General features: G+C 32.1%; 2 protein-coding genes across 7 annotated transcripts in view; one reads left to right on the top strand and one right to left on the bottom strand.

The window, feature by feature from the left end:
• LOC106467206 (very low-density lipoprotein receptor-like) overlaps positions 1–17,091 on the bottom strand; it is a 37,029-nt gene extending 19,938 nt beyond the window's left edge. Inside the window, exons 1-6 of the mRNA XM_022395334.1 lie at positions 16,440–17,091; positions 9,101–9,235; positions 8,746–8,940; positions 7,732–7,933; positions 4,176–4,346; positions 3,698–3,842 (exon numbers count right to left, since the gene is read on the bottom strand). Coding sequence (XP_022251042.1) covers positions 3,698–3,842; positions 4,176–4,346; positions 7,732–7,933; positions 8,746–8,940; positions 9,101–9,235; positions 16,440–16,896 — 1,305 coding nt within the window. The 5' untranslated portion in view covers positions 16,897–17,091. The remainder of the gene's footprint in view (positions 1–3,697; positions 3,843–4,175; positions 4,347–7,731; positions 7,934–8,745; positions 8,941–9,100; positions 9,236–16,439) is intronic.
• Positions 17,092–20,094: 3,003 nt separating this feature from the next.
• The window catches only part of LOC106467208 (protein abrupt-like), a 31,771-nt gene continuing 24,607 nt past the window's right edge, over positions 20,095–27,258 (top strand). For 4 of the 6 annotated variants that reach the window (XM_022395338.1, XM_022395342.1, XM_022395337.1 and 1 more), the window contains exons 1-3: positions 20,101–20,141; positions 21,490–21,580; positions 25,210–26,243. In XM_022395338.1, the coding sequence (XP_022251046.1) occupies positions 21,523–21,580; positions 25,210–26,243 (1,092 nt within the window). In that variant the 5' untranslated portion in view covers positions 20,101–20,141; positions 21,490–21,522. Of the gene's footprint in view, positions 20,142–20,425; positions 20,483–21,489; positions 21,581–25,209; positions 26,244–27,258 lie in introns of those variants that run through there. The other 2 variants (XM_022395339.1, XM_022395340.1) reach the window with 2 other exon arrangements.

The raw sequence follows: 27,258 nt of genomic DNA on the forward strand, positions 1-27,258 counted from the left end.
CAAGTCTTAAACTGGAAATAAGTGTAAAATGTATTGATACAATTTGTTGTTCTATGAATGATGTTTTGGTTACATGTACCATCAATTGTCTCCGTTCATTTTTGAATTTTTCTCGTTAATGAGTATAGCTTCCATATATTTTCTCTCTTTAAAATCTTTGGTAAAAATTTACATATACTTAAATATCAAACAGCTTGTATGTATTAACCCACAAGAAACTGTAAAACAAAACGTTGTTAGGAATAAAAACAAACCAAATATATATATATATATACATCTGGAGTGTAAAGGTTGTTTATCTAAACTTTTATCACAATGTGTAAATCCCTCCAGTATGCACTACAAACTTTGAAAGAAGATAAAGTATATTTGGTAGATATAAATTGATTTTGAGAAAGAATATTATGATATTTCACTAATTTATTAAATCTATCAGTTTCTGCCGTGCTTTTTATGATTTATGTATACATAGAAGTGTTGAATACTCCAACTGGCAAAATAAAGCATCAAAGTAAATATTTCAATGAATATTACTCAAGTTGAAACTGAATTACACAGTTGAGTGTGGAAGTTTGAACAAAGTTCAATTAACTTACTGCAAGTAAATGTTCAGTAGCTGTTTGCTGATTGTTTAATCTATGATTCATTTGAAGGATTAGAAGCATCTTCTTCATCCATAGTATAGTCTTGTTTTCAGCTTTACTGATTACTTTGAACATACTGGGGATTTATACCACATCATATTCACTTAATGTGTCCTTGAACCTAGGATTAACATGTTCCTTTAAACCAGATAAGTGCCATGATTAGTTCTTAAGTTTTATTATATTTGATATTATATTTTAAGAACTTATTGAGGGCATGAGCTGTATGTTGCACATGCCTGCTTGAAACGATCTTTCAATCTTCTAACAGTCAATCCAATCTAAGAGTCCCCACACTATGAAATCTCCAAGCTACAAGTAATGATCTATTTACCATACACAGGCTCACACTCACAAATCTTGAAGAAGAAACTAATCAGCAGTCTATACACAAGTTCACCTTCAATTTGTGTTCAGATCTTTATTGAAAATTCATAATTTTTTTCTGATGTAAGCCTCTCCACATGTTGGATAGCAGAATCCATAAATAACACGTGGCAAAACATTATTTTTATTTGATATATTTTTTCTATCCCATTTTAGCTGTTTTCTGAATTTACCCACCACAGGTTGTTTTAACTACAAACTCTCCAAATTCTTATGTTTGTTTTTAACAACTTTTACATTGATTTTACTGATAATGTTTATTTAGTCAGTCTAGATATTCAATCTCTGTTCACTAACCTTCCTCTAGGTGGCACTATTAATCTCTTTGTTAATCTTGTTTTCAATGATAAGAACTCTGTTCTTCAGTTTGGTGGTGAATTTTATGAACAGATTGATGTTGTGTACATGGCATCTAGCTTTGAGCCTATAACGACTGATGTTTTCATGTGCTTTCATGAGACTAGTTGGCTGAGGGATTGTTCTACTGAATTCAAAACACTTACTTACATCACTACGTTGATAACATATTTGCAATATTCAAAAATGAAGATCAATTAGTGAAATTCATAAAATATTTGAGTTCTAAACCTGTTGATATTATATCCATCTGTAAACACCAACAATGTTCTGCTCTACCTTTTCTTGACACATACATTTTCAACAAACAATGGTATTTTGATACCAGTTGTTATCAAAAACCCGACTACAACAGACTATACACCCACTTTAACAGTTTTGTTCCACTTCAAAGAAAACCTTGAGAAATATCTTACATCTCATGCACACCATATCACCGGTTCACTTGAACGTTTAGAGCAAGAACTACTCAAACTAAAATCTGTTTTAAAACTTATCTGTTTCTCGACCTACTTTACTAATTCTACCATCAATAAAACTGTTCAACAACTACTTCTACCCAGTTTACTGAACTACGAAATCTCGAAGCTACATGTAATGATCTATTTAGAATACACAGGCTCACACTCACAAATCTTGAAGAAGAAACTAACCAACAGTCTATCGAGATTTAAATAGTGTATCCAATTTTCTCAATAGTCACATGTTATTGATGAATCCTGCTACCCAACATGTGGGGATGCTCACATCAGATCGATTGTTAGAAGACTGGAAGATTATTTAAATGAACACTAATCCTAGGCTTAAGGACAGTTCAAGCATTGTTCGGCATGCATTAACTGAATATGATGTGGTCCCAACCCCCAGTATGTTCAAAGTAATCAATAAAGCCGAAAACGAGACTATACTGCGGGTGAAGGAGACACTTCTAATCGTGCAAATGAAGCGGAGATTAAAAATTCACCAAATAACTACTGAACTTTTACTCACGAATGAGGTAAGATGAAACTGATTGGATACATAAAATGGAAATTTATGGTCAATACTTAAAAAATTAAAGTTGGGAAACAAAAGTGCTTTTAATATTTTTTCAAAATAGTATCTCACAAAAGAATCTTGGACATTTCACAACATAAAATATGATTGATAAACTAAAAAAAAATTATATGATTTTTTTTAAAACTGAAACTACACATTACATAGTAACCAAATTACATGAAATATGGAACCAATTAAAGCATTTCCAACATCAAAGAGAAAACAATCAAGAAATATTTGTAAATAGGTGATAAGCTCCCCCCCTAATCAAGTTCAAGGCATAGTATCCATCACTACTGCTACAGCATACGAATCACTATGTAATTTCATGTTTGCCTTGAAAAGTTTGTTGTTGTTTTTTTATCTCAAATTGTGATACAATAACACTTATCTTGTGGACTAAAAGAAATAGAAGAATCTATAACATTAAATTATCATGACATGATAAAATGAAACAGCAGTAAAACAGAAAGAGGGATTAAACACACACAAAAAAAGAAAAATAAGAGAAGCCAGATGCACCTAACAAATGTATAATGCAATTCAGTCAACCTAGAAAAAAATCAACAAAATCTTGATAACCTATTGGAAAAGCTCAGATGAATGGATGGCACACACCAGTGTTTCAAATAAGATACCTACTTCTGCAACCATATGGTCTTTCTCACGCCCTCCATGAAAACAACAGTGGATTAGCACATAAAATGTTAGTATAAACAGTACTAACTAATAATAATATATTAGTCCAATCAGTAGTTGTGGTGGTTCTTTATTCTCCTGAAGAAGAATATCAAACTATTCAAAAACTCTCAAGTTTTGGGTCTCGTTTGAAAACCATTACAACCATATTGTAAAATATATAATTTCCTAAGATAAACTACACTGATTTAAGTATAAGAAGCTTATCTGTAACAGGATTTGTAACTTATATTATACCAGACAGAGTAACAACAACTTCAAACAGCAAACCTTTTGACATGAATACTTTGTTCAGATCTCTGACACTATCACACAAAAAAGTCCAAGCTTCTAACAAAAAAATTTAAAACAAAGTTATCTTATTTTACTCTCAGTTTTAATTTTCTAATTCTTATACATTTAGAAATAAATTTAATTTCCCCTCATGCTTTCTCTTTTGTTTGAGTGTTGTTTTTGAGTCCTTCAAGGGAATAAAAAAATGCTATTTGTTTTCAAATGTGCAATTCTTATAAACTTGTGTTTAAGCAAATGTTTATTACAAATTATTTTTAACAATAGAATTAATTTTTCACCTGGGTGACTGTATGTTCTTTTTTATCAGTCCAGTAGACATAATTACCAAAGAGGGCTAATGACATTGGATGCCTGGATAACTCGTTCTTGTACACCATACGATGATTGTTTCCATCATACCTTACAGCATGAAGAATGCCAGACCTAAATACATTTAAACAATACAAAACTATAGCATAAAAATATCCACACTTAGAAAATGCAAAAACTACATCATAAACAAACACAATTATAATATTCTCTGACTGATAGCACGAAAACTTCACAAAGAGGAAACATTAAAAACTATATTATAAACAAACACTGTCCATTATACCTGACATCATGAAGAATTTACAACTAAGAAATTTTAAAAACTACATTATAAAAGAAACTAAAACCATTTATAACATCTAATAGCACAAAGAAGGAAACATTTTAAAAACTAAACCTTTCCATTATTTGGTGTATTAAAAATCCTAAACATATGCCACTTACTTGCCATCCACCCAATACACCACCTGAAGAATTCGGTCCAAGGTCAAGCCGTTAGGCCAGCCCCCTCTCTCGATATAGTTTATATCAACAAGAACCCTTCTATTTTGACCACTTAAGTCACTTCTTTCAATTCTTGGTTTCTCTTTTTCCCAGTCAGTCCAAAACAAGAAGCTACAAATGTTGTACGTTAAATTTCAATAAAACAGTTATCACATCACTATCTTCAAGCATAAAATTAATTAATACTGAAGCATACATATAATACATTTTTAAAAATGTTATAGCTACAATATAATCATTGGTACACAAGTTAATTGATTACATCTCACACATATTTTACTTTAAGGATAAAATGGTTTACAGAAGCTGAGGTAAATCATCTGTGTAGAGTTAAACATCAAACTTGAATTCAGAGGGTAACATTGTTTTTTAATATAAAAAAAGTTGTTGTTTTTTAAATAAGCTTTTAATTCATTAGAGCAGTGGTTCTTAACCTTTTTGGGAAGCTGCACCCATTCAGTTTACAGAATATTTCCTCTCACCCCTTGCCTTTCAGGATTTGTTAATAGTTCTCTCTTACCTTTAATTATATATCATCTATAACCAATAGAAAGTCAATGTTTCCATCTATCATATGACATATTATATTATGTTGTGTTCTGAACAGATAGACAGAAGCTTCATTCACGTGGGGACTTTAACGACTAGCATGGGAGAATTTGTAATGGCTATTGTCGCATAGTTACGGTTGAAAATTATAGAAAGTTTACTATCAATTTGCTATCAAGTGATCTCAGGAGTCCAAGGGAGAAACCCTATTTGTAATAGAAATGCCGAAATGTTTCACAACCAGAGAAATGACATTTCGCACCCCTAAGGGCTGTGTGCATCACAGGTTGAGAAACACTCCATTAGAGCATAAAATTTAAAAATCAATTTGTTAACAACCTAATAATTTTAAGAAAGAAAATTCAAATTTTCCTTCATGCTGAATTGAAGCTACAAGAACTGAAATGTTTTTTGTTGTTGTTTCTTAAACAGAAATGTAACCTTATTTACTAAAATTCCAACAAGTGTATTGTCTTCTTCTGGTAAATTAAAAAAAGCTAACTAAAGCTGCTACTTACTTATAAAGTTTCTGTTTTGTAGAATTGCATAATCAATGAAAACATCATATATAAAAATATACTTTATTTAAACTAAATGCTTCTTAAACCATTAACAAAAAATATGAAAATATACTTAATTTGAGCTAATTTCCTTTAATGTCATTAACACATTCACTGCCACTTGACACATGCATTCATCCAAGGTTATACCAGAAATCAGTTCCTGTTATTGGAGTTGGCATGAGTTAGAATATAGTTCATTTTATTGGAGATGGCATGCATTAGAAGTTGTTCATTTTATTGGAGTTGGCATGCATCAGAAGTTGTTCATTTTATTGGAGTTAGCATGCATTAGAAGTCAATTCATTTTACTGGAGTTGGCATGCATTAGAAGTCAGTTCATTTTATTGGAGTTGGCATGCATTAGAAGTCAATTCATTTTATTGGAGTTGGCATGCATTAGAAGTCAATTCATTTTATTGGAGTTAGCATGTGTTAGAAGTCAGTTCATGTTATTTTAGTTGGCTTGCATTAGAAGTAACTTCATGTTATTTTAGTTGGCTTGCATTAGAAGTCAATTCGTGTTATTGAAGTTGGCATGTATTAGAGGTCAGTTCATTTTATTGGAGTTGGCATGTTTTAGAAGTCCATTTATTTTATTGGAGTTGGCTTGCATCAGAAGTCCATTCATTTTATTGGAGTTAGCATGTGTTAGAAGTCACTTCATGTTATTGAAGTTGGCATGTATTAGAGGTCAGTTCATTTTATTGGAGTTGGCATGCATCAGAAGTCCATTTATTTTATTGGAGTTGGCTTGCATGAGAGGTCAGTTCATGTTTTTGGAGTTGGCATGTGTTAGAAGTCAGTTCATGTTATTTTAGTTGGCTTGTATTAGAAGTCCTTTCATGTTATTTTAGTTGGCTTGCATTAGAAGTGAGTTTGTGTTATTGAAGTTGGCATGTATTAGAAGTTAGTTCATGTTTTTGGAGTTGGCATGCATTAGAAGTCAGTTCTCACAAGAGGTTTCGTCTTGTAGAAATTTTGCTTGATTGTAACTAAAACTGTAAGCTGCCAAATGGAATGAGTTAAAAATTTTTAGTTGTTTATATTTTAATATTTGCACTATAAATACAAAGCAAATATACAAAAACAGTCTACAGAAACAAGCACAAACTAACTGCAATAAATCTTTTAACTGTATAAAAAAGTACAAAAATAATTTAAAAAAATAAAAATTTCCCAAACAAAGACTAAAGGGCTATATACAAAAACTTTCTGCTTCTATTGCCTTAAAACCAAAAGTAAAAATGTGCTTATTGAGGCCATGTGGAAATTAAGTGCAAATACAATTAGGAACAATAATAAAAGGCATTTCTTTAAAAAGAGTCTGGAACAAACTGCCATGTTGTTGAAGCTGAGTCTCCAATGATCATTTAAGAAACAGCTTAATAAGATTCTTGGATCAACATCCAAATGAGCAAGATTGACTAAATGGCCTCTCATTTGTAACCTTTCTTATGTTCTTATTTGGCAGTCTTAATCCATTCCATAATTGTGGTTATACTTGGCTTCTTGGACTTCACTGAGCTGTCTGGTAGCAGGACCTCTTTTCCAGACTTCTCACTTCCAGTGGTATCTGACAAGCAGACAGAGGACTCTTTGGTTGAAATACTCTTCTCTTGCATGTTTCTGCTATTACTCTCATGATAAACTATGATCATTAACAAACACACACATTATTATACTTAAGGTCTGCTAGTTTATCTGTTGTTCTTATCCTCAATCTTGTTGAATCAGCACCTGGAAGGGTTTGGTTACTTACCCGTGATGACAACAATTTGACATACCATTTGTCTTACAGAATACCGTTTTGTCATTGTTTCCATGTCCATATGGCCTGTTTAAAAAAATATCTTTTTTTGCACCTCTGCCAACACCATTTATTTTTCAGAGATTTATCAATGAAGACTGTATCATTTCAAGAATACAAGCTTCATGAAACATCTGTCATACAGCCACACAGTCAATGATAATGTGGATAAAAACAAGAATTTACAAAAAGGACATTCAACACCTAGGGGAAGATTATAAAACTACAAAAACTGTTTTATAGAATTTATGTGTATAGTAATATAAGAAACATCCCTGTTAATTATTCACAGTTCCTCCCAAAATTCCCAAGATGGAAAATCATCTATAGACAAAAAACTCCCACTCCATATACTTTATTTGAATTAAATTCCTCTTAAGCCATTAATACTTTATAAACATATAATGTAGTTGAGCCAAATGCCTCATAAGCCGTTAGTAACTACATAAAAATATAATTTATTTGAATTAAGTGCCTCGTAAGTCATTAAAAACAATACATTAATATAATTTATTTGAACTAAATGCCTCTTAAGTTTTTAAGAATCAACTTCAAAACAAAGCTCTAACAGCCTAACCTTATTTCAGGATCCAGAGCAATAGCACGTGGCCGGATCAGGTCTGACATTAAAGAGGTTCTAAATGATCCATCAAAAGAGGCTAATTCAATATGTTGGTAATGGCTTTCAACCCAGTAGATATGCCATCGAATCCAATCCACGGCTATGCCTTCAACAGACTCTACATTTCCTTCAACAATTGGTTTCACATTTTTCACAGCTAAATATTAAAATATGTTGAGTGAAAGCTCCATAAAGATACAAGTACACTTTTAAGACATACAAAAAATATAATACATGTACTAAAATAAACACCAACAACAGATTATATGTAATAAAATGTTAGCAGAATTTACTGTATGTATACTACGTATAACTGAAAGTAGATACAATCTTCACTCATGACCATACAAGACAAACTACTCTTACAGTTAGAGGTATAAATGTGTACACTAAGCAACTGTTAGAACACAAACACTCAACACCATAAAACTCACACACACACTTAAGTATATCTTATAATCAGCACATCTTCACACCAACACACTCTACTACGTATACGATGTATCACAAACATGCAAAAATATTTTACACAAATTAATTATTCAGACATATTATTTTGATATTAGGTTAAAATTACTCTAATAAGACATCTTCTTTCGATGTTTTCTGCATCATAAAGCTTACCATCACCTTACTAATTCTAATTAGTCTAAAAAATAGTAGGATCCATGTCAAAGATCATCACTCCAAAATACATATGAAACCTTAGCACTACTAACCTCTCATATGTATATGAATGTTCACCTGAGTTCTTCCATAAACATATATATATATATATATATCCACATTTTACCAACTAACTTAATTAATGAACAACAACACGTATATCTTGTAAACACAAAAATACTTCAATGAGTAGTTTTAAGTACAGAGTAAACTATACAAAAACCGGATATTTAGAATTAAAGAACCACATTGAATATGTTCTTGAATGAGAATTTACTATGTACAATAACACAGCCTACGTACAAGAACCATCAAAGGAACCAGAATAAATTTTGTCTTCATATACATCACTCCAAAACATCAGACTTTCATCTTTAAGGTACAAGTAATCTAAAGCACCGTGATGGCTGTGGTCTGTCAATAACTCTTCATCTCCATCCAAGGATGTCCTGATCAGACCTTCTGCAGATGTAATTAACAATACAGCAGGTTTGGAATCTGGAAACAGGATGGAGATCCTTGCAATTAAACAATGTTTCAAAATGTACATATACATAATCAACAAAAAAAGGATACTACAGATTAATATATATATATATATATGAAATGGTATTTCCTTAACAATATATAAATAAAATATATCACTAATTTACATTACCTATGCTAACACAGGAAAACTTATCCTGTTGAAGTTGGTATCCTTTTTCACATCCACATTCATAACTACCATTACTGTTGTCTAAAGAGACACACAGCTGGCTACATGTTCCCCATTTCTCACAGATGTTTATACCTGAAATATATCAAATAAAAATTTACCAAGAGTTACACACAGTTATTTTTTAAAAAGCTATGCAGTTAATGTTTTACAAATGACTACCATTTAATACTTATACAGTACTCTCATGAATAATTTTATTACTTATCAACTTTATACAGCAGTTCAAAGAACCAGTAAAAACATATTTTAGTTTTCAAACAGAACATCCCTCTACTTCCACACACACACACACACACACACACATAGTTTATCCTTAAGTTTTACCTCATGTCACAAAGCTCTTCAAGTCGTGCCTGGCACCAGGAATTTGAGATAAGTCTCAAGTAAGAACAATCGTAATATTTTAAAAACACTTGAGATAACAATAAACAAATAAATCACAAACAAAACTTGACCTGCAACCAAACTTTCTTCTTCCATGAATAAACAAAGAGTGTACTAGTGAAGTGGGCCTCAGTGATGTAAGGGATATCTATGGTAGTAGATATGTATGATTACAATACACAGGAGTGTACTAGTGAAGTGGGCCTCAGTGATGTAAGGGGTATCTATGGTAGTAGATATGTATGATTACAATACACAGGAGTGTACTAGTGAAGTGGGCCTCAGTGATGTAAGGGGTATCTATGGTAGTTTAGGCTTACAATACACAGGAGTGTACTAGTGAAATGGGCCTCAGTGATGTAAGAGGTATCTATGGTAGTTTAGGCTTATAATACACAGGAGTTTAGTAGTGGATTGGCCTTCAATAATGTAATAGGTTTCTATGGTAATTTAGCCTTACAATACAGAAGTGAACCAGTGGATTGGCCTTTAATAATGTAATAGGTTTCTATGGTAATTTAGGCCTTACAATACAGAAGTGAACCAGTGGATTGGCCTTTAATAATGTAATAGGTTTCTATGGTAATTTAGGCCTTACAATACAGAAGTGAACCAGTGGATTGGCCTTCAATAAAGTATTCATTTTTGTAAAAGAAATGGGCTTTAACAAATTTTTCAAAGAATAAAAAGTTATTGTAAAAGATAATTTGTTACTATAATTTTCCAAAAAACTTCTACAAAAAAAATGAAACAAGCATATGATGTACATTTACTTAGAATGTCTAAATTTATACATGTGCTAGTTAAGTACATAATGTCCACACACCTATCAGCTAAATAAATTCTCGTTGAAACCTTCCACTGCTAAACCAGTATAGTGCTGAAATGTGTCTTTAAGCCTTTATTGACATGTTTTCAAATTGGTGCTCAAAGTCTATATGTATTCTATATAAAAGTTATATATGTATTTTTGTCAAACATATTGTATTTAGCATACATTTTTTTGTTCAATTACAGTACATAAAAAACAAAGATCTATGCTGTAAACACATACTGGAGATGTATATGAACATTAGTATGTTACATCAACATCACATTACTGACTTGGTGTATTCATGATGAGGCTGTAATAATCGGTAGGCAAAGAATGATTTATATGTATAATGAAAGTTTTTATTGATGGTGGAACATACTACACGTTTCCACAGGACATTTGTCTGTCTTCTTCAAGTGTGATCAGTACTAAGCAATACAAGGTTGATAAATATCGTTACAAAGACAAAAGACACATAGATTAAATGTCATAGAAATGGTGTCAGCAGGTAACAGGATATAGGTAGAGGTCAAGTATGAATGGTGAAAGGTCCTTGCCAAATACAGCTGATGTTCCTAGAGTCATTATCACGGTTTAGTGAGAAATCTAAGTGCTTTGATGATTTCTAAAGTTTCTAAACAGTTTCTTTCTTTTTAGTTTTGGATTGGTATAGGAGAAGAATTTCATCCCAAAGTATTTAGTGACCTGTTTCATATTGATGATATATTAAGGCAGATACCTGGAATTCACCTCTACGCATGTGATCTTTCTAAGGAACGTGACATTTGTCCTATGAATTTATTTCCACATTCACGTGGAATACTTTATATGCCCTGTTTTTGTTCTTTTAATAGGGATTCTTTTGGGTTAGGCATTAAGATGTTAATTTTATGTGAGGGTGTGAATACAGATTTTACATAAATGCTAAAATTATTAAAAATGCCAGTAATTTTGTTAATAATTTCCAGAACAAAAGTGAATGAAACAAGTTTATATTTTGTGTTGTTGACAGCTGAAAGGTTAAAATTAACATAATATATTTTACTATTTTTGAAGTTTGATACAAGCCCTACCTATGATATTCAGGTTGAAACCTCTAGATAGTGCTATGTTCTTTAGGAAGTTCAATTCATTAAGTAAGTTTTCTTTGTGGGTGCAAATTTGTAAAGCACAGACCTGTAACCATTACCATACAGACCTCGCGTATTTATAATAAAGCTGTATGTAACCATCACCATACATACCTCGTGTATATATAATAAAGCTGTATGTAACCATCACCATACATACCTCGTGTATATATAATAAAGCTGTATGTAACGGTTACCATACAGACCTCGTGTATTTATAATAAGGCTGTATGTAACCATCACCATATAGACCTCGTGTATATATAATAAAGCTGTATGTAACGGTTACCATACAGACCTTGTGTACTTATAATAAGGCTGTACACCCTGCAGACATTAAGTTCCTCATTAAGTTAATCCTTCATATCTTACTTGACTAATCAATGTTCAGCAAAACTTAGTAGCATTGGAAACTTTAATGGATTACAACTTTCAAAGAAAGGGTAGAACACCATTTCTGCTTCTATAATGAAGCCTTCTTCAGGTAGTTTCAGTTCATTAAAGTTCTCAAACTTATTATTCAGTTCTCATTCCTTAAAGATAATACTATATTCATTTTTCATGTTGAATACGGTTTCTCCAGCTTCACTCATTTCACTTTTAGTACCTACATATGGGAATCTCAAAACTAAAATTCTATTGAGGTCAGTTTTTTTTTTACAGATACACATAACTAGCGAAAGTGTTCAAACACCTGCAAATGATGTTATTCATCAAATATCAACCACATGAGTAATGTCAAAGGCATGTTGGTTATAAACAAGCACAGAAAAATGCATTTTACTTCCAAGAACCCAAACAAAAGCACTCAAGCCAGCAAACTTTCAGAGAATGCCGACCATCTGGTCTTGTAAGTGAATATATTGACAGATGTACATTGCAAAGAAACTCATGCATAATATTGCATCAGGTCATATCCTAAACTGTTCAGATCTAGATATGAAACAAACTAGTTTTATACTTCTAAAGCTCCTGTATAGATCATATTAATACATCATATATCCAACTACATATCTCTAAATTGACACAGCTTTCCCAGTTTTCAATATTCAATTTGTTTACATGTAAAAATGTAAACATACCCACTTTTCATGTTCATAAGTCTGCTCGTCATTTTATATACCTAAATTTGCACCATTTGGAGTGAATAAAAAAACGTGTTACATTTTACTCATTCTTTCTGTGTGGTATGAAAAAAAAACACAAGAGAACAAAACCACCACAAAAATATTTTAACATAGAGAAATTTATCATGACTAGTCTTTGAATGAAATTATCATTCTACAAGAGGCATACACATTTAATCAGAAAACTTCAAACACTGTTAAGATTATTGTGGGAGGAATGAAATGATAAAGGCTTAATTTTCTTATATTGTATTTTGAACTTAATAGAATAAAAAGGCACAAGTTTAAGATTTGGAAAAGATAAGTTAATCTCCAGTTGAGATTATCTTATTTTATTAGCTGGATGATTGAATTATGAAACGAGTTGCCATTGACAGTAATTGAGATCAGCATTTTGTTGAGTATAAGAAAGAAAGAATTATCATTGGAAAAACAATGTCTTTCATTCACACAAGTATTTTAATAGATAACAGACCCCAGTCAGAACATTTCAATTTAATGAAAAACCATTTTACAACACAACACAGACAATGGTAAAATACCATAATTAAACATGAAATGCATTCAAAAGTATATTATAAGAATAATACAATGTTATTTAATAAGATAAATTCACTGCATCAGAGAGAAGGGCATAGAAATAGATAAAGATATACAGATATTGTTATTATGACTAATAATGATTTAAGAAAAATTAACTCTGAATTTTGAGTCTGTTGAAGAAGATTTTATACATATTAGGAGGATGATAGCTTTTAGAAAACTTGTAACCTCAATATGGAGTAAAAATATATGGCAAGAGTGATAAGTTTATTTTGTGTGCACATTTACTTTTACTCAAGAACAACTGTAAAATTCATTTAGTGCTGAGTTAGGAGTAGCAGTGTTTTCACTGTTATCAAAGTTGACAAGATATAATAGTAATAGTCTAGTTTTGAGAGCATCAACAGTGTACAGCTACTTGGTTTACGGAACATCTTAAACCCTTTAAGAAAGTTACCAGTCAGTATAAAAACATTATTCTAGACAACTGTGAACTATTCTAGACAAATGGAATGTTCTCAGCAGTGAAATGTTCTAGACAAAAGTGGATGTTCCTGGCTATGTAATATTCTAGACAAACAGGATGTTCCTGGCTATGTAATATTCTAGACAAACAGGATGTTTCTGGTTGTGTACTATTCTAGACAAACCTGATGTTCCCTGCTGTGTACTATTCTAGACAAACCTGATGTTCCCTGCTGTTTACTATTCTAGACAAACCTGATGTTCCCAGCTGTTTACTATTCTAGACAAACAGGATGTTCCTGGTTGTGTACTATTCTAGACAAACCTGATGTTCCCTGCTGTTTACTATTCTAGACAAACAGGATGTTCCTGGTTGTGTACTATTCTAGACAAACCTGATGTTCCCTGCTGTGTACTATTCTAGACAAACCTGATGTTCCCTGCTGTTTACTATTCTAGACAAACCTGATGTTCCCAGCTGTTTACTATTCTAGACAAACCTGATGTTCCAAGCTGTTTACTATTCTAGACAAACAGGATGTTCCCAGCTGTTTACTATTATGGACAAACAGGATTTTCCAGCTGTGAACTCTTCCAAACAAACAGGATGTTCCTAGCTGTGTACTATTCTAGACAAACAGGATGTTCCCAGCTGTGAACTATTCTACACAATCAAGATGTTCCCAGCTGTGTACTATTCTAGACAAACAGGATGTTCCCAGCTGTGAACTATTCTACACAATCAAGATGTTCCCAGCTGTGAACTATTCTATACAATCAAGATGTTCCCAGCTGTGTACTATTATAGACAAATGTAATGTTCCCAGCTGTGAACTATTCTACACAATCAAGATGTTCCCGGCTGTGAACTATTCTAGACAAACAGGGTGTTCCTGGCTGTTTACTATTCTAGACAAACAGGGTGTTCACAGCTGTGTAGTCTTCTAGACAAACAGCATATTCCAGCTGTGAAATGTTCTAGACAAACAGAATGTTCCCAGCTGTGAAATGTTCTAGACAAACAGAATGTTCCCAGCTATGAACTATTTGAGACAAACAGGATGTTCCTGGCTATGTACTATTCTAGACAAACAAGATCTTAATATCCATCCTCTGAACTCTTTTCAGTAAGTATCCTTTCTTAGATAAGGAAACCAAAACTGTCCACATTATTACAAGTGAGGCCTAACTAATGATTATTAATTAATAATTACCTCTTTTGACTTGTTTTCAATAAATCTTTAATTACACCTAAAATTTTATTAGCTTTACAGCTAAAAATGGAGCACTGCTTCAATGGCTTGATTAACTTATCCACCACTGTGCAAAGGTACTTTTCTTCAGTCCCACTATCAAGTGAGTTTCCATCTGTATCAAACATGTAATCCAAATTATAATAACCCAGATATATTATCCTGTACTTACTATAATGTTTGTCCAATCTTCACATTTACTCATGCCATTCTGTAATACCTCATTATAGCTAGAAATACCCAAGTGTTTAATATCATCAACAAACTTCACTAATTTTGTCCCTATCAACATTATTAATATAAATAGGCATAGGCTGAAGCACTGACCCTTGAGTTACTCCACAAGTAATAAGGATCCAGATTGACTGGACTTCATTAATAACAACCTTTCTGCTTCCTCTCTCTAACTACCCAACAATCTACTGTATTAGTCTTTTCCCTACCCCTACTTTTGTGATTTGTTTAATTAATATTTTAGTTGGCATCTTAATGAAAGCTTTTAAAAATCTAAGTACACCAAGTCCACATCCTTTCCTTTGTCATAATATGTAACATTCTCAAAAGAAATGACAGATTAATAAAACAATATTATTTCTTTTTGACTTTCCTCAATGATATATTTCACTAACTGATTTTGTAAAGCTTCTTTTATCAAACTATCTAGATTTTTTCTAATTGTACAATATTTCTAGGGTAACTCTTTTCATCATCTTTAAAAATAAGAGTAATGTTTGTAACTCTCAAGTCATCAGGCATCTGCCTATTGTTCACTGATCTACCATAAATGAAAGAGAGACTCAACAAATCTGATCTTTGACCTCCTTAAAAACCCTGGGGAAGACCCTGTCTAGTCTTCAAGATTATCTATTTTTAATCTGTCTCTCAATCTTTCTACTTATCACCAAAGGATTTGTATTTATATGATTCATTTACATCCCTATATTTCCCATAGAATGCTCAGGGTCAGGAACTAAATTTTTTGTATCCTAACACATCAAACCTAGTTTCATAATGATCACTCTTTCCAAAATGTTTCCCCATTTCAACTCTTGTACACATATCTTTACTAGTAGTTAATAATAAATTAAAGGTTACCCCACTCTGGTTGGCTCTCTGATCACTTGGTATATATACATATGTCCTAAAATACTTCAAGAAATCCTTTTCCCTCATTACTCAACTCCAAACAATCTAAATATTCTTAGTAGTAACAGTCCTGATCTGATTTTACAATTTCTTGTTGACTTCATCTGTACTTATAAGGTTCTTTGATTACCTTGGTGGATTCTAATGGATGCTGATTTTAAACAAATATATATTTAAATTAAATGAAACCCAAAAAATGCTTATTAAATTGAAAAAAAATAAAAATATTCACCAAATTTTCACTGTAATATCCAGTAAGTTTATCCTGCACCAGTAGTAGTAGTTAACACTTTGTAACACATACATAGTTTCAATAAGCAACAAAAAAGAAAGAAAATAATACTAATGATTAACATTTGTAAACAGTCCTTAAATTTCAAAACTGATTTAAAAAATTAAGTGAACATTACTCACCAGTGTTAGTGTTAGTACTATTCACCACTTTTCTTCCATTATCAAGTTCATCAGGTCTTTCTAATGATTCATTTTGTACTTTGACAGTATTATTCCTTTTATATCTATGCTTTAATTTTGTAATAAACTTCATTTCTTTTGATAATGAAGGAATTTGGTTTATGTTTAAATTCAAAGAATCTAGTATTGGTTCTGGTAATTTCCTGTTGAAAGTCTTGTAATAAATGGATTGCAACGACTTATTATATGCATTTGTATCAACTTGAGCCGACTGTGAATTGGCGCTTGATATAAAAAGAAGAATAACTATAAATTGAATGCAAAACTTCCAGTTTTTGATATTTAACGTTGGTTCATTAATGAACAAAGCTCGAATAAGCCTTCTCTCACCCGGAGTAAATATATTTGAAACGTTGCCAGAGCAACGAAGTAAAATGCTGTGAAGGTCGTAGAGCATAATTATTTCTTTGAAGTAAGATTACGGTATTTTAGAATTTGATATATTAAATATAACCCTCTCCCAGAAATTAAAATAATATAAGTTGGTATTTTAATATTCTTGTTACATTATTACTTTTCTCTTAGAATGTTGGTGAAAACCTAATAGTACCACATACACGTATACTCGAATCCAAAGCTACCACGCTGAACCAGGCACTATAAACAAGCCGTACCTGACGCATGCGCTTTACACAAATTGTGTACGTGACGAAACTCACACTAGTCTTCATATTTTTGTTTCTTTCATCAAATAAATTCAGGGGAATTGCTCACACAACATTTATATCAATAATTCTTATTTGTTTATAAAAATATAATAAAATTCTACCCTACATTTATATCAACTTCTCAGCAAAACAAAACTAGCAGACACAAAACTAACGTGCTTCTTTAACATGTCAAAGTATAAATTGTTTATATTTCACATAAAAAATATTAGATAAAAAAAACAATAAAAATAAACGTCTTTCTTCTCAACCCACTTCTCTAAGTTTCGGAGAATATTCGTTACTCTTAAGTAAAATATTTAGATGTTCAAACAATTACTGTAACCTCTTCCTTCGTTTAAAGACGTTGATAAAGTTTATTTTAATTAAAGCATATATATTTTTTGAACTGTTTGGCGTCTATCTGACCACCAGAGTAGTCATGTAGGCTCAAGGATTCATATAATCTACTGAGTATGCTTTTCCCTAAATTTTAACCGTGAAAACCTATATTTGCCCCTTCCCCCTAAGCTGAAATAAAATAAACTGAAATCTAAATGAAAAGTAACCCCGACAGATTAAATTCAAATCAAATGCTTAAAATATTAGCTCAAACAAACCCTACCTTCTTCGGAAGTCAAAGTTTATTCAAACCTCTTGTTACTTTAAATCCAGCTTAGTGTAGTGTCTCACGGATTTAATCGCAAAATAGAAAGTTGGGCACACTAACAACTGAAAGTTCTTGGATTTTGGACTTTAAGATATATTTCCCTTCGTGTTGCAATGATGTGGATCATACGATGAAAGAAACAAAACTCCGTAATCAGACATAAATAAATATATATTTATCAACAAATTAATACTGTTGTAATATGTTATATTTTATTTGTTTGCTACAGGACGCTGCTAACCATAATGATGTAATAATTGAAAACGAGGGTACATTATTTATCAACATAAGTAATCAGTCAGTGAAATGAGTGAAAATACAGTCAAGTATTTAGTAAAATAGGTGGTTTGAGTGTTGTTGCGTCAGCGAGGTCACGTGACTAGTGTCACACCACCTGCTTTCTAGAACTATTCCGTTCCTTCGGGAGTGCTCTAGCATTTACTAGATTGGGGGGTGGGCTGATATATATAAGATGGTCACGGCGTGACGTGAAAGAGTGTGTGTGTGTAGACAGTGAGTAATTGATCTGCAGTCAGAGAGTATTATTGAAGTTGAGCACGTTCGTTGTTATAGCGTTTGTTTTAGCGCGATTGTTGAAATTAAGTGTATCGTAAAGTTATATTCGGAAAGAATAAACCAGTTTTATTAAGTAAGGACTTGTGTCGCTAAAGTTTCGTCAGAACGAATTTACGGGAACTCAATTAACAAACGGAGTCGTAACAGTGTTATAAAAGTTATTCAGTGAGAGTTATGGACATTCAGTCACTCGATCGATTAGCTGTGGAATTGTACAGACACGTTTATCATTTGTGAGACGTTAAATGTATTACCATTACCGAGGAATTTCTACTTACACGTTATTTGTGAATTTAGGCCTACAGTCTGTGTCGAAATGTATCTATGTTTGAAGTTAAATACAAAGCTACACAATGGACTATCTGTACTCTGACCAACACAGGTATCGAAACCCGGTTTCTAGCGTTGTAAGTCCGCAGACATACCGCTGTGCCACTGGGGGGGGGGGGGCGTGTCGAAATGAGTGTAACCAATAGAAACATTACAGGAAATTAGAAAAAATATACTAATTCATTATTGCTACATGGATTGGACTAAGCATTATTTTCACCAAATAATTCAAAATAACCCACCCAGCGAAAAAACATAGAACATGTTAAAACATTGAATTATTTTAGTGATAATGAAATAAAAGTTTTACTAAATTTAAACATAACAACCATAACACAAAGCGAAGTTGAAGCTTTACTAATTACTAGAGATGATGAAACAATTAAAATAGGTTCAAGAGAGTAAAAAAGATAAATAGAAAATTAGAAGAATAGTACAGAGTTGATTAGAGATAAAGTGAAATACAAAATGCGCAGTCTTTTTTAAACACTAAATACAAACACAATGTGTGTATTAGCTTTATGATATAATGGATTGTTGTTTTTACTGGATACTCTCAGTGGCTTGTTCTTTAAGGTCTTGTTACATATTGTATAAATGCTACATTCCTTAATTCCCAAGAAAGTGAGAGCGATTGTTTATTCTCATTGCAACATTGGTGTGGCCATAACTCTAGATATCACCTGAATAACTGTTGAAGGATACTGCAATCAACATCCTTGCATAACGTGCAGTATTGAGCAGTATCTCTCCCAGGTAGAACAGGTATCGTTCACTTGAGAACAGCAAAGGAACAATGGTTGCAAGAATGAAATCAACTTAATGGCATTTTTGACTGTGTGTTATATACAACTTGCACAAAAATAGATCAAAGATCAAATTAAGAATAAATACTATAGTATTACAAGAGAATAGAAATTACAATATGCTCATACACCACAGTAGATGTGTTATATCAGTTATACTGCATGTTTTCTAACCGTTTATAACTCTTGGACTACTCTTTTACCAACGAATAGTGGGACTGACCGTGACATTATAACGCCCCCACGGCTGAAAATGTGAGCATGTTTAGTAGGACGGGGATTCGAACCCGCGATCCAGAGATTGCCCCTAACCACCTGGCCATGGCGGGCCTCCTCATGTTGAAAAAATATATATTTTTTAGAAAAACAATTCTCGCTTCGTTTTCTTGTCAGTTCTAAGCGTTATTTAAACTTACTAAGAGTAACTTTGATCAAACGATGTTTTAAATTAATATTTATATGGAATGTCGAGGCAAATACCCGAAATGAGCATTGTAACTTATATATAGGTTATTATTATTATTAACAAAGCTTGTAATGTAATGTTATTAGATGGCGCACATTCAGGGAGGGAGCCTTTCTACATACGTCATAAGTTAAACCTGTTTTAGACGTTAGTATTAATATTTGTTAATTTATTTTAGTTTACTTTATTGTTTTAGAATGTGCATGTTGTTACAGTGAATAAATGTTAATATTAACGATTTTGTATTAATAAACAGTTTAACTTGTTTGTTTAGAGTACACTATATTCAATAATGTTGGGATCAGAAGATTGTTTGATCTATGACCATGTTAATTTTTGTTAACCTACGCCTAAAAAGTAATACTAATAGTGTTAGTACTACTCACTCCTTATACTACTATTACTACTACTACAACTCACAAGTACTTAAAACTGAATTACACTGTCATGTCATCGTTATTATATAGTAATTCGTTGAATACAGAATAGTGAGTATTGTAGTTAAATTAAAAACTCTGGAATCAATAACCATAAATTCAAAGACTACTGAGTACTGTGTCGCGGGTCTAGTACTAGTACTCAGTAGCAGTGAGTAGTACTAGTACTTCGATTGTGGTGTATAACTTTAAGATTGTAAATGGGATTGATAGTGTTGATACATCATCATTTTTTATATTTAACAGTGAGAATAGTAGGACTAGGTGACACAAATATAAATTTTAGCATAGTAGAAGTCATCTTCAGCTAAGAGTGACAGTTTCATTTTTCTAACAGGGTTGTTGGCCTTTGGAATGGGTTGCCTTCTGATGTTTTAGAGACAGTAAATTTAAATGAATTTAAGAAAAAGTATCATAAGTATATGAATGATAAGGGCTGGTTTTAAGATTTTTTATTTATTTTAGTTTAGAAGATGGAACAGCCAAGATGGATCAATAGGTCCCATGTTGTCCCAAAATGTTATGTTACTGAGTAATGGTAGTTGTGAGAAAATAGAGCAGATTTCTACATCAACAAACTTTCATAATTGGCATTAAATTTTGAAACAAATTAATTAATAATATCATTTGTTTATAGTATTTCTAGTGCTAATTAGTATGCCTACTAAATTTGTTTCTACATAATACTAGTTAAAACAAACACTAGTGTATGAACACTGTAATGAGAGCTTAGTCTTTACAAATTGTAAAACTTTTTTTCTCTCTCTTTGAATTTGGTCTAGCATTGAACTTTATATATATATGTGATGGGGAGGGGAAATTGAATATTATATCTACATTTGAAATGTTTAAACATAAGTTTAACTCACCTTTATATTATTTTTAATACAAACACTATTAAGCATTTAAGATTGATTGTGTAATGAGTCAGTTTTTAACACAAATGCATACTGGGTTGAGCCTGCTTTTGAGCATGAGGTTTTCAAATTAATCTCAAGGTTACCATTGCATTTCACTAGGTAAATAGCACTGCTCATATTTTTTAAAATCTCTTTTAGAAACTACTTGGATAATGTTCTACAGTCTACCTTATGCTATGGCTGAAAACAGTGGTGGTAATAAAAGACAATGGAAAAATTACATCAACAGGTAAAAAATAAAAGTCCTCTATTTTAAAAATGATATAAAATGACAATTTCCGAAATAAGCATTTTACTTTTTTTTTATTATCACAAAACAAATATGAGTTATTGATACAGTTTTCTAAAATACTTTTTTTGATTTTATTATGTGTTTGTGTTATTCTCTTTTTCTTACAGGGTTTACACATGTATGTGATGATAAAGTAAAATACTTATTTCGGAATTTGTGATTTTATATCACTCTTAAAATATAGGACTTTTTTTAATGTTTTTACCTGTTTGTGTAATTTTCTTTGTCTTTTTACATTTGTGTTTTTTCCATTGTCTTTGTTACCTAGATTTGGCTGAAAAAGTACATACACCATCACAGCTTTTATAATGTTAATCTTACCCAGAATTCATCACAGTATTAACATTAAAGTCTACCATTGTTGTAAATACTGTTACAACTATTGTATTACCATTAATCAAGACATATCAACAGCGTGATAGAAAATATAATTCATAAGAAACATTGCAACACCAATTTACATACAGTCATGGTCTGTATGCCCACACTTGCAGGGGAGGTCAGTGTGATCATGAAAAGTATAGTGCCTGCTACCACTGAATTAAAGTTAAATGTATGTTATATGTAACAAATATGAAAAACACTAACCACACTGTGAGGATTTACAAATTCACTACGAATTAAAAATTAAGGAAATCAGAAATGGATTAGGATGGATTAAATGGACATCAAAGAGTTATTAGAAAAGTTTAGAGATTAGAAAATGATTACAATTTTTACACTAGGCAAGCTATGCAGTACAAAAGCAAAGTTTTATATATTTATTTACTCTTCAGTGTAAGGAACCATGTGATGTATTTAGTTTTCTTTCTACAAAAATATTAGTTTTGGGGTTCAGTTTATTATGTCAATATATGCAGTGGAAGAATTCTAAGTATTATGGATTATTTAAACAAAATAAGATTCAGAATGTATTGTATACATTTTTATTTATTTATTAGCCAGAAATATTTCTTGCAAATCAGGTACATCATTTCTTCAGCTACAATATATGTAAAATCTAAGTCTATACAAATAATTTTGTATGAGAAGCTTCTGAAATGAAAACACATTATATCTTAACTTTTTTTTCTTGTATCGAAGTTTCTTGCCACTGTTGAATATATTTTTCATTTTTTATATCAAGGTAACACATAATACTATATTTTGCTTCATGGTCATTGTTGCCTATGGGTAGTATTCAGTAAAACATGCATATTTCATAGGTTTTTCCACCACATTTTTTATTTAACCACAAGCTTTTGAGGACTCTTCAACAGGTGGGATACTAGGCTTAACTGATTAAGAAAAAAAAACAATTTAAAATGATTCATTTTATAAATGCTGCATGTTTACAGTGAACATTTACGAGATACAGTATCATTGTTTATGACACTGTAAGTGTACCAATGGGAAGAAAAATGTAAGATGATATAAGACCAACTTTGAAAAGCAAATATTATAAAGCATACATACTGTATGAGCTAGTTGTCTAGGTTTGTAAAATTTATATGTGCTCCTGTGATATTGACATGTTCACAGTTATTATTGGGTGAGATGTTCTGAGGTTTATGTGTGCTGGATTGCACTATAAAACTAAGAATATGATTTGTTTACTGGGTATTCAATTTTGGGATCTATTTATATTGGTGACAGAAGCTAAAGAAAATATTCGTTTTATAATATTGATTGTGTTGGTGATAGCAGATCTAAGGAGAAATAAACAGTTTGTTTGAAGATAGAAATCATGGAACGTCTGTCTCAGTTGTTCCTTATCTTTTATGTGAGAAAGAAATTTGAAGCCAGTTGTAAAGATTAAATGAGTAATGAGCAAAGATACTTCTGGTAGACTAGTTGAATTTTAGGGAAAGTTTTAAAACCAGAGTGTGTTATTCACCCTTGAAAGGCAGTTAGGGGCTTAAAATCATTTTATATGGTAATGAGAGAGGCTCTTTGACTTTGGAAATTTGTCTTGAATTTTTAGAATACTTGAAGCTGTTGAATTAGATATAGAGATTAAGGTAATAAAAAGTTTATTTCATTGTGTGTTAATACTGAGTGTTTGTAATAGATCATAGCATTGAAAAACTTGGGTTGCTCTTGTGTGATTGTTATTGTTGTAAGATCTCTGATGATGATAATCTTCTGAAGGCACTAAGATTGAGAGGGACAACAAAAGATGAGTGGATTGCAAGTTTTCCATAGGAAAATGAATGTATAGTGTGTATTTGGATCTTGAAAGAAAGGAAAAAAATGATTATTAGCATATTCTACAGGCTTCGTGGTGAGATTTTAATTGCATTAGAAATATCTACAAGTAGATAAGTTATGTTGTTGCTAGATATTTGCTTTTTATGATGAGAGACTAATTGTTACATTTGATTGGGATGTATATTACCCAGGGCTCCCACCCCCTCACACTGCAACTGGGACAAATGTTTCCTATTGTTGACACTGTTTATGCCATCTACTGCTGGGCCCAGGTTCTTCATCTTCACTATCATCACTAGATGGACAACATACTCTTGTCTCATTGTCACACATTTGAACACCACTTGACTCACTTTCACTACCTTCTAAGCTATCTGAATCAAGCATATTTACATAGTAATTAGGGTTACTACTCGCTGCTCTAGAGATGCGGGCATGGTTGACACAGTTGTCATAAATTCTGCTTAGGCATCTTGTTGGGTACTGGAAGGACTGAGTGAGAAACATTGAGGGAAATCATATATTAACATTAGGTGGGATGCCAATAAATACTTTCCAACTCATTTTACTCCCAAAGGAAGGGCCCAAAGGTGACATTGATGGGCCAAATTACTCTCTGTAAGTTTCATCTTATGTTTTTATGTATAAAACTGATAAACAGGTCTCTCAGTCTCATGTAGGTGTGAGACTTTTAGAAAATAATTTGGTGTCTTCAATAATGTATGAGAAAAAATGGCTCAAATTGTGCGAGAACATTGCAGCCAACAGGGTTCCTTTAGGAGTTAGTTTAGTCTCTGTCCTACTTACTAATATTTTAGTATCAATAAATTTAGGACCTGAAAAATTGATTATTTAGCTTATGGTTTAGTTTTCTTTAGTAGTAGTTATATTGTAAGAGTTTTTTTGGATAGTCCCATTGATTTTTTACGTGTGTGTGTGAACTGAAGTGTGTGCTGAGGTATCATTTAATAAAGAAATTTATTATTTATGCATTTGTATCACAACCCTTCAATTAAAATCATCATATATTTTCTGCTCTTATTTTACAATCACTTCATGAAATTTTGTTACATGATACTATACTGTAATTTTATCACCAAAATTATGAATTTCAGCAAGAAAGATATGTGAATCCTAATCTATCAGTTGGTTTGTCACCAATTTCTACCGGTTTGGGGGAATTCCACCTCTCATTAGCTGCTGCACAAGGGCAAATAAAGTAAAAAATACTGGTCTTTCTATAGTGTTTATAAGTATGATGTTTAAGTTATTAGCTTTAAAGTTGATTTTGTTCAATGAATTTATGTTATCCTGCAGAAAAATGTACTTGAACAACATTAATCTTGTGTAAAATGCTAAAGTATCCATTTTTTCAGGATCCTTACTCGCCATGGGAAGTCAAGATTTTCATTTGAAGTGGCACAGTCATCATAGCAATGTTTTGTCTGTTTTTGAACAGCTTATGTCTCAAGAACAGTTTGTGGATGTGACACTAGCGTGTGAAGGCATGAATATTAAGGCCCATAAAATGCTGTTGTCAGCTTGTAGCCCATTTTTTAAAGGGATATTTGAAGAAAATCCTTGTAAACATCCAGTTATTGTGATGAAAGATGTAAAGTTTTCTGAGCTCAAAGCTATTGTGGACTTCATGTATCGTGGGGAAATTCATCTACCTAAAGATGAATTGCAAAGTTTCCTGCAAACTGCAGATCTTTTAAAAGTGAAAGGGCTGACTGAGGTGAGAAATAATTTTCAACTATCAGCAGGTAATGAAAACCAGGAAAGCTTAGTCAACCCTGTTTTACATCAGATTACATCTTCAGATGTGATCGGTGAAAACCGAGCCTCATTTCAACCTCTTAAAAAGCGATGTCGTCGTCCAAAGCGTCATTCTACAGGAGAGAAAACAGTCAGTGTCTCAGACTCGGCAATATCTGACACGAACTTGCAGCTCGGTAAAAATCTACGAATAGGATTGGCCAATATAATTCCAGAAGCAAGTACGTATCCTGTTTGTAATACTGCTAGTTGTGCCATTACTAGCCATTCTGCTTCTGTTACAGATCCTGCCTGTGAAGTTGTGACAAGTCCTGCCTTTTGTGCAGGTAGTATGGTGGGTGTTAGTGGCAACTTTAATAATGCAGGGTTTGTGTCGACAAACAATAATCCAGTTATTTTGAGTACTGTCTGCTCTACAGTTGGTGTTGCAACCCCCATTGTTATTGCTCCCATTTACACAAACTCAACCGTCACCGTATCGGGTACCAGTACTTCTGTTGCCGCTACTACTGCTACTTCTACTTCTACTGTTGTTGCTAGTCCTATCATCAGCATCCCTGTTGCTGCATCTTCAACACAACTCCTTTCACAGCCTGAAGAGGATTGGCTTATGTCTCAGGGACAACAGGATGTGAGTATCAAATGTTACTTGTGAATTTTAATAATTCTAAAGTGATGTTTGTAAAACTTCAGACATTTAAAATAGTAAGAGATACCTGAAGTGCTACTGTTCTTTCCTTTCTCACATCTTATGAAACTTGTTTATATTGTCTGTAATATCAAAATTTTTCTGAAATTCAATGGAGGAGCACACAACATGAATTCCTAAAACTTGATATTGTTTTGTATTAATGAATTGACTTTGATACCTCAAAAATACACCTAAAAATATAGATATTTATTCTACCCCTTTATCATTTCCAAGAAAAGATGTTTTTGTTGAATCAGCTATTATCTATATTTGTTGCTGTTTTGAACTAATAAGAAACAAGTGAACTGTAGAGAAACTGAAGTAATATAGATTTAAACAATAAAAGACAGTTTAATCAGTTGTAAATACGAGTGAAAAAAAACATCAAATTTAAGAATTTTAGGTCTTGATTGTTAAATTCTTATATGCAAATAGAGGTTTTAATGAAACTAGCAGAAATACCCACCCTCTGGGCAGGTATGACTGCTAGTTCCTGCTGAAGGCTTATGAGCCTGCAGTCTTTTCTGGAATTATCTGACAGTTCTACAACAATGTTCTCATACTTGACATTCAAAAATGTTCATCATTCATGAGAAAAAGGATTTTATTGAAATTTTAGTTTTAGAATGAACTGTCATGACAGCATTACATCACAGAGTAGATTTTATTTAAGTATTTCTTTGTAGACAGTTATCAATGAAAGTGCCTTGCTTTTCTGTTGCAACACTCATGAGATTTTCACTAAAGAAAAACAATTTTTTTAAGTTTGTTTTTTGATTGTTTTATACTTCAAACTAACTCCTTTTTGTTTTTAATATTTATTGGTTAAATCTGAAACTTACTCCTTTTTGTTTGTAATATTCATTTTTTATATCTGAAACTTACTCCTTTTTGTAATATTTATTGGTTAAATCTGAAACTTACTCCTTTTTGTAATATTTATTGGTTAAATCTG

Source organism: Limulus polyphemus, unplaced genomic scaffold (assembly GCF_000517525.1).
Source record: "Limulus polyphemus unplaced genomic scaffold, Limulus_polyphemus-2.1.2 Scaffold2528, whole genome shotgun sequence".
NCBI classification, from domain to species: domain Eukaryota; kingdom Metazoa; phylum Arthropoda; class Merostomata; order Xiphosura; family Limulidae; genus Limulus; species Limulus polyphemus.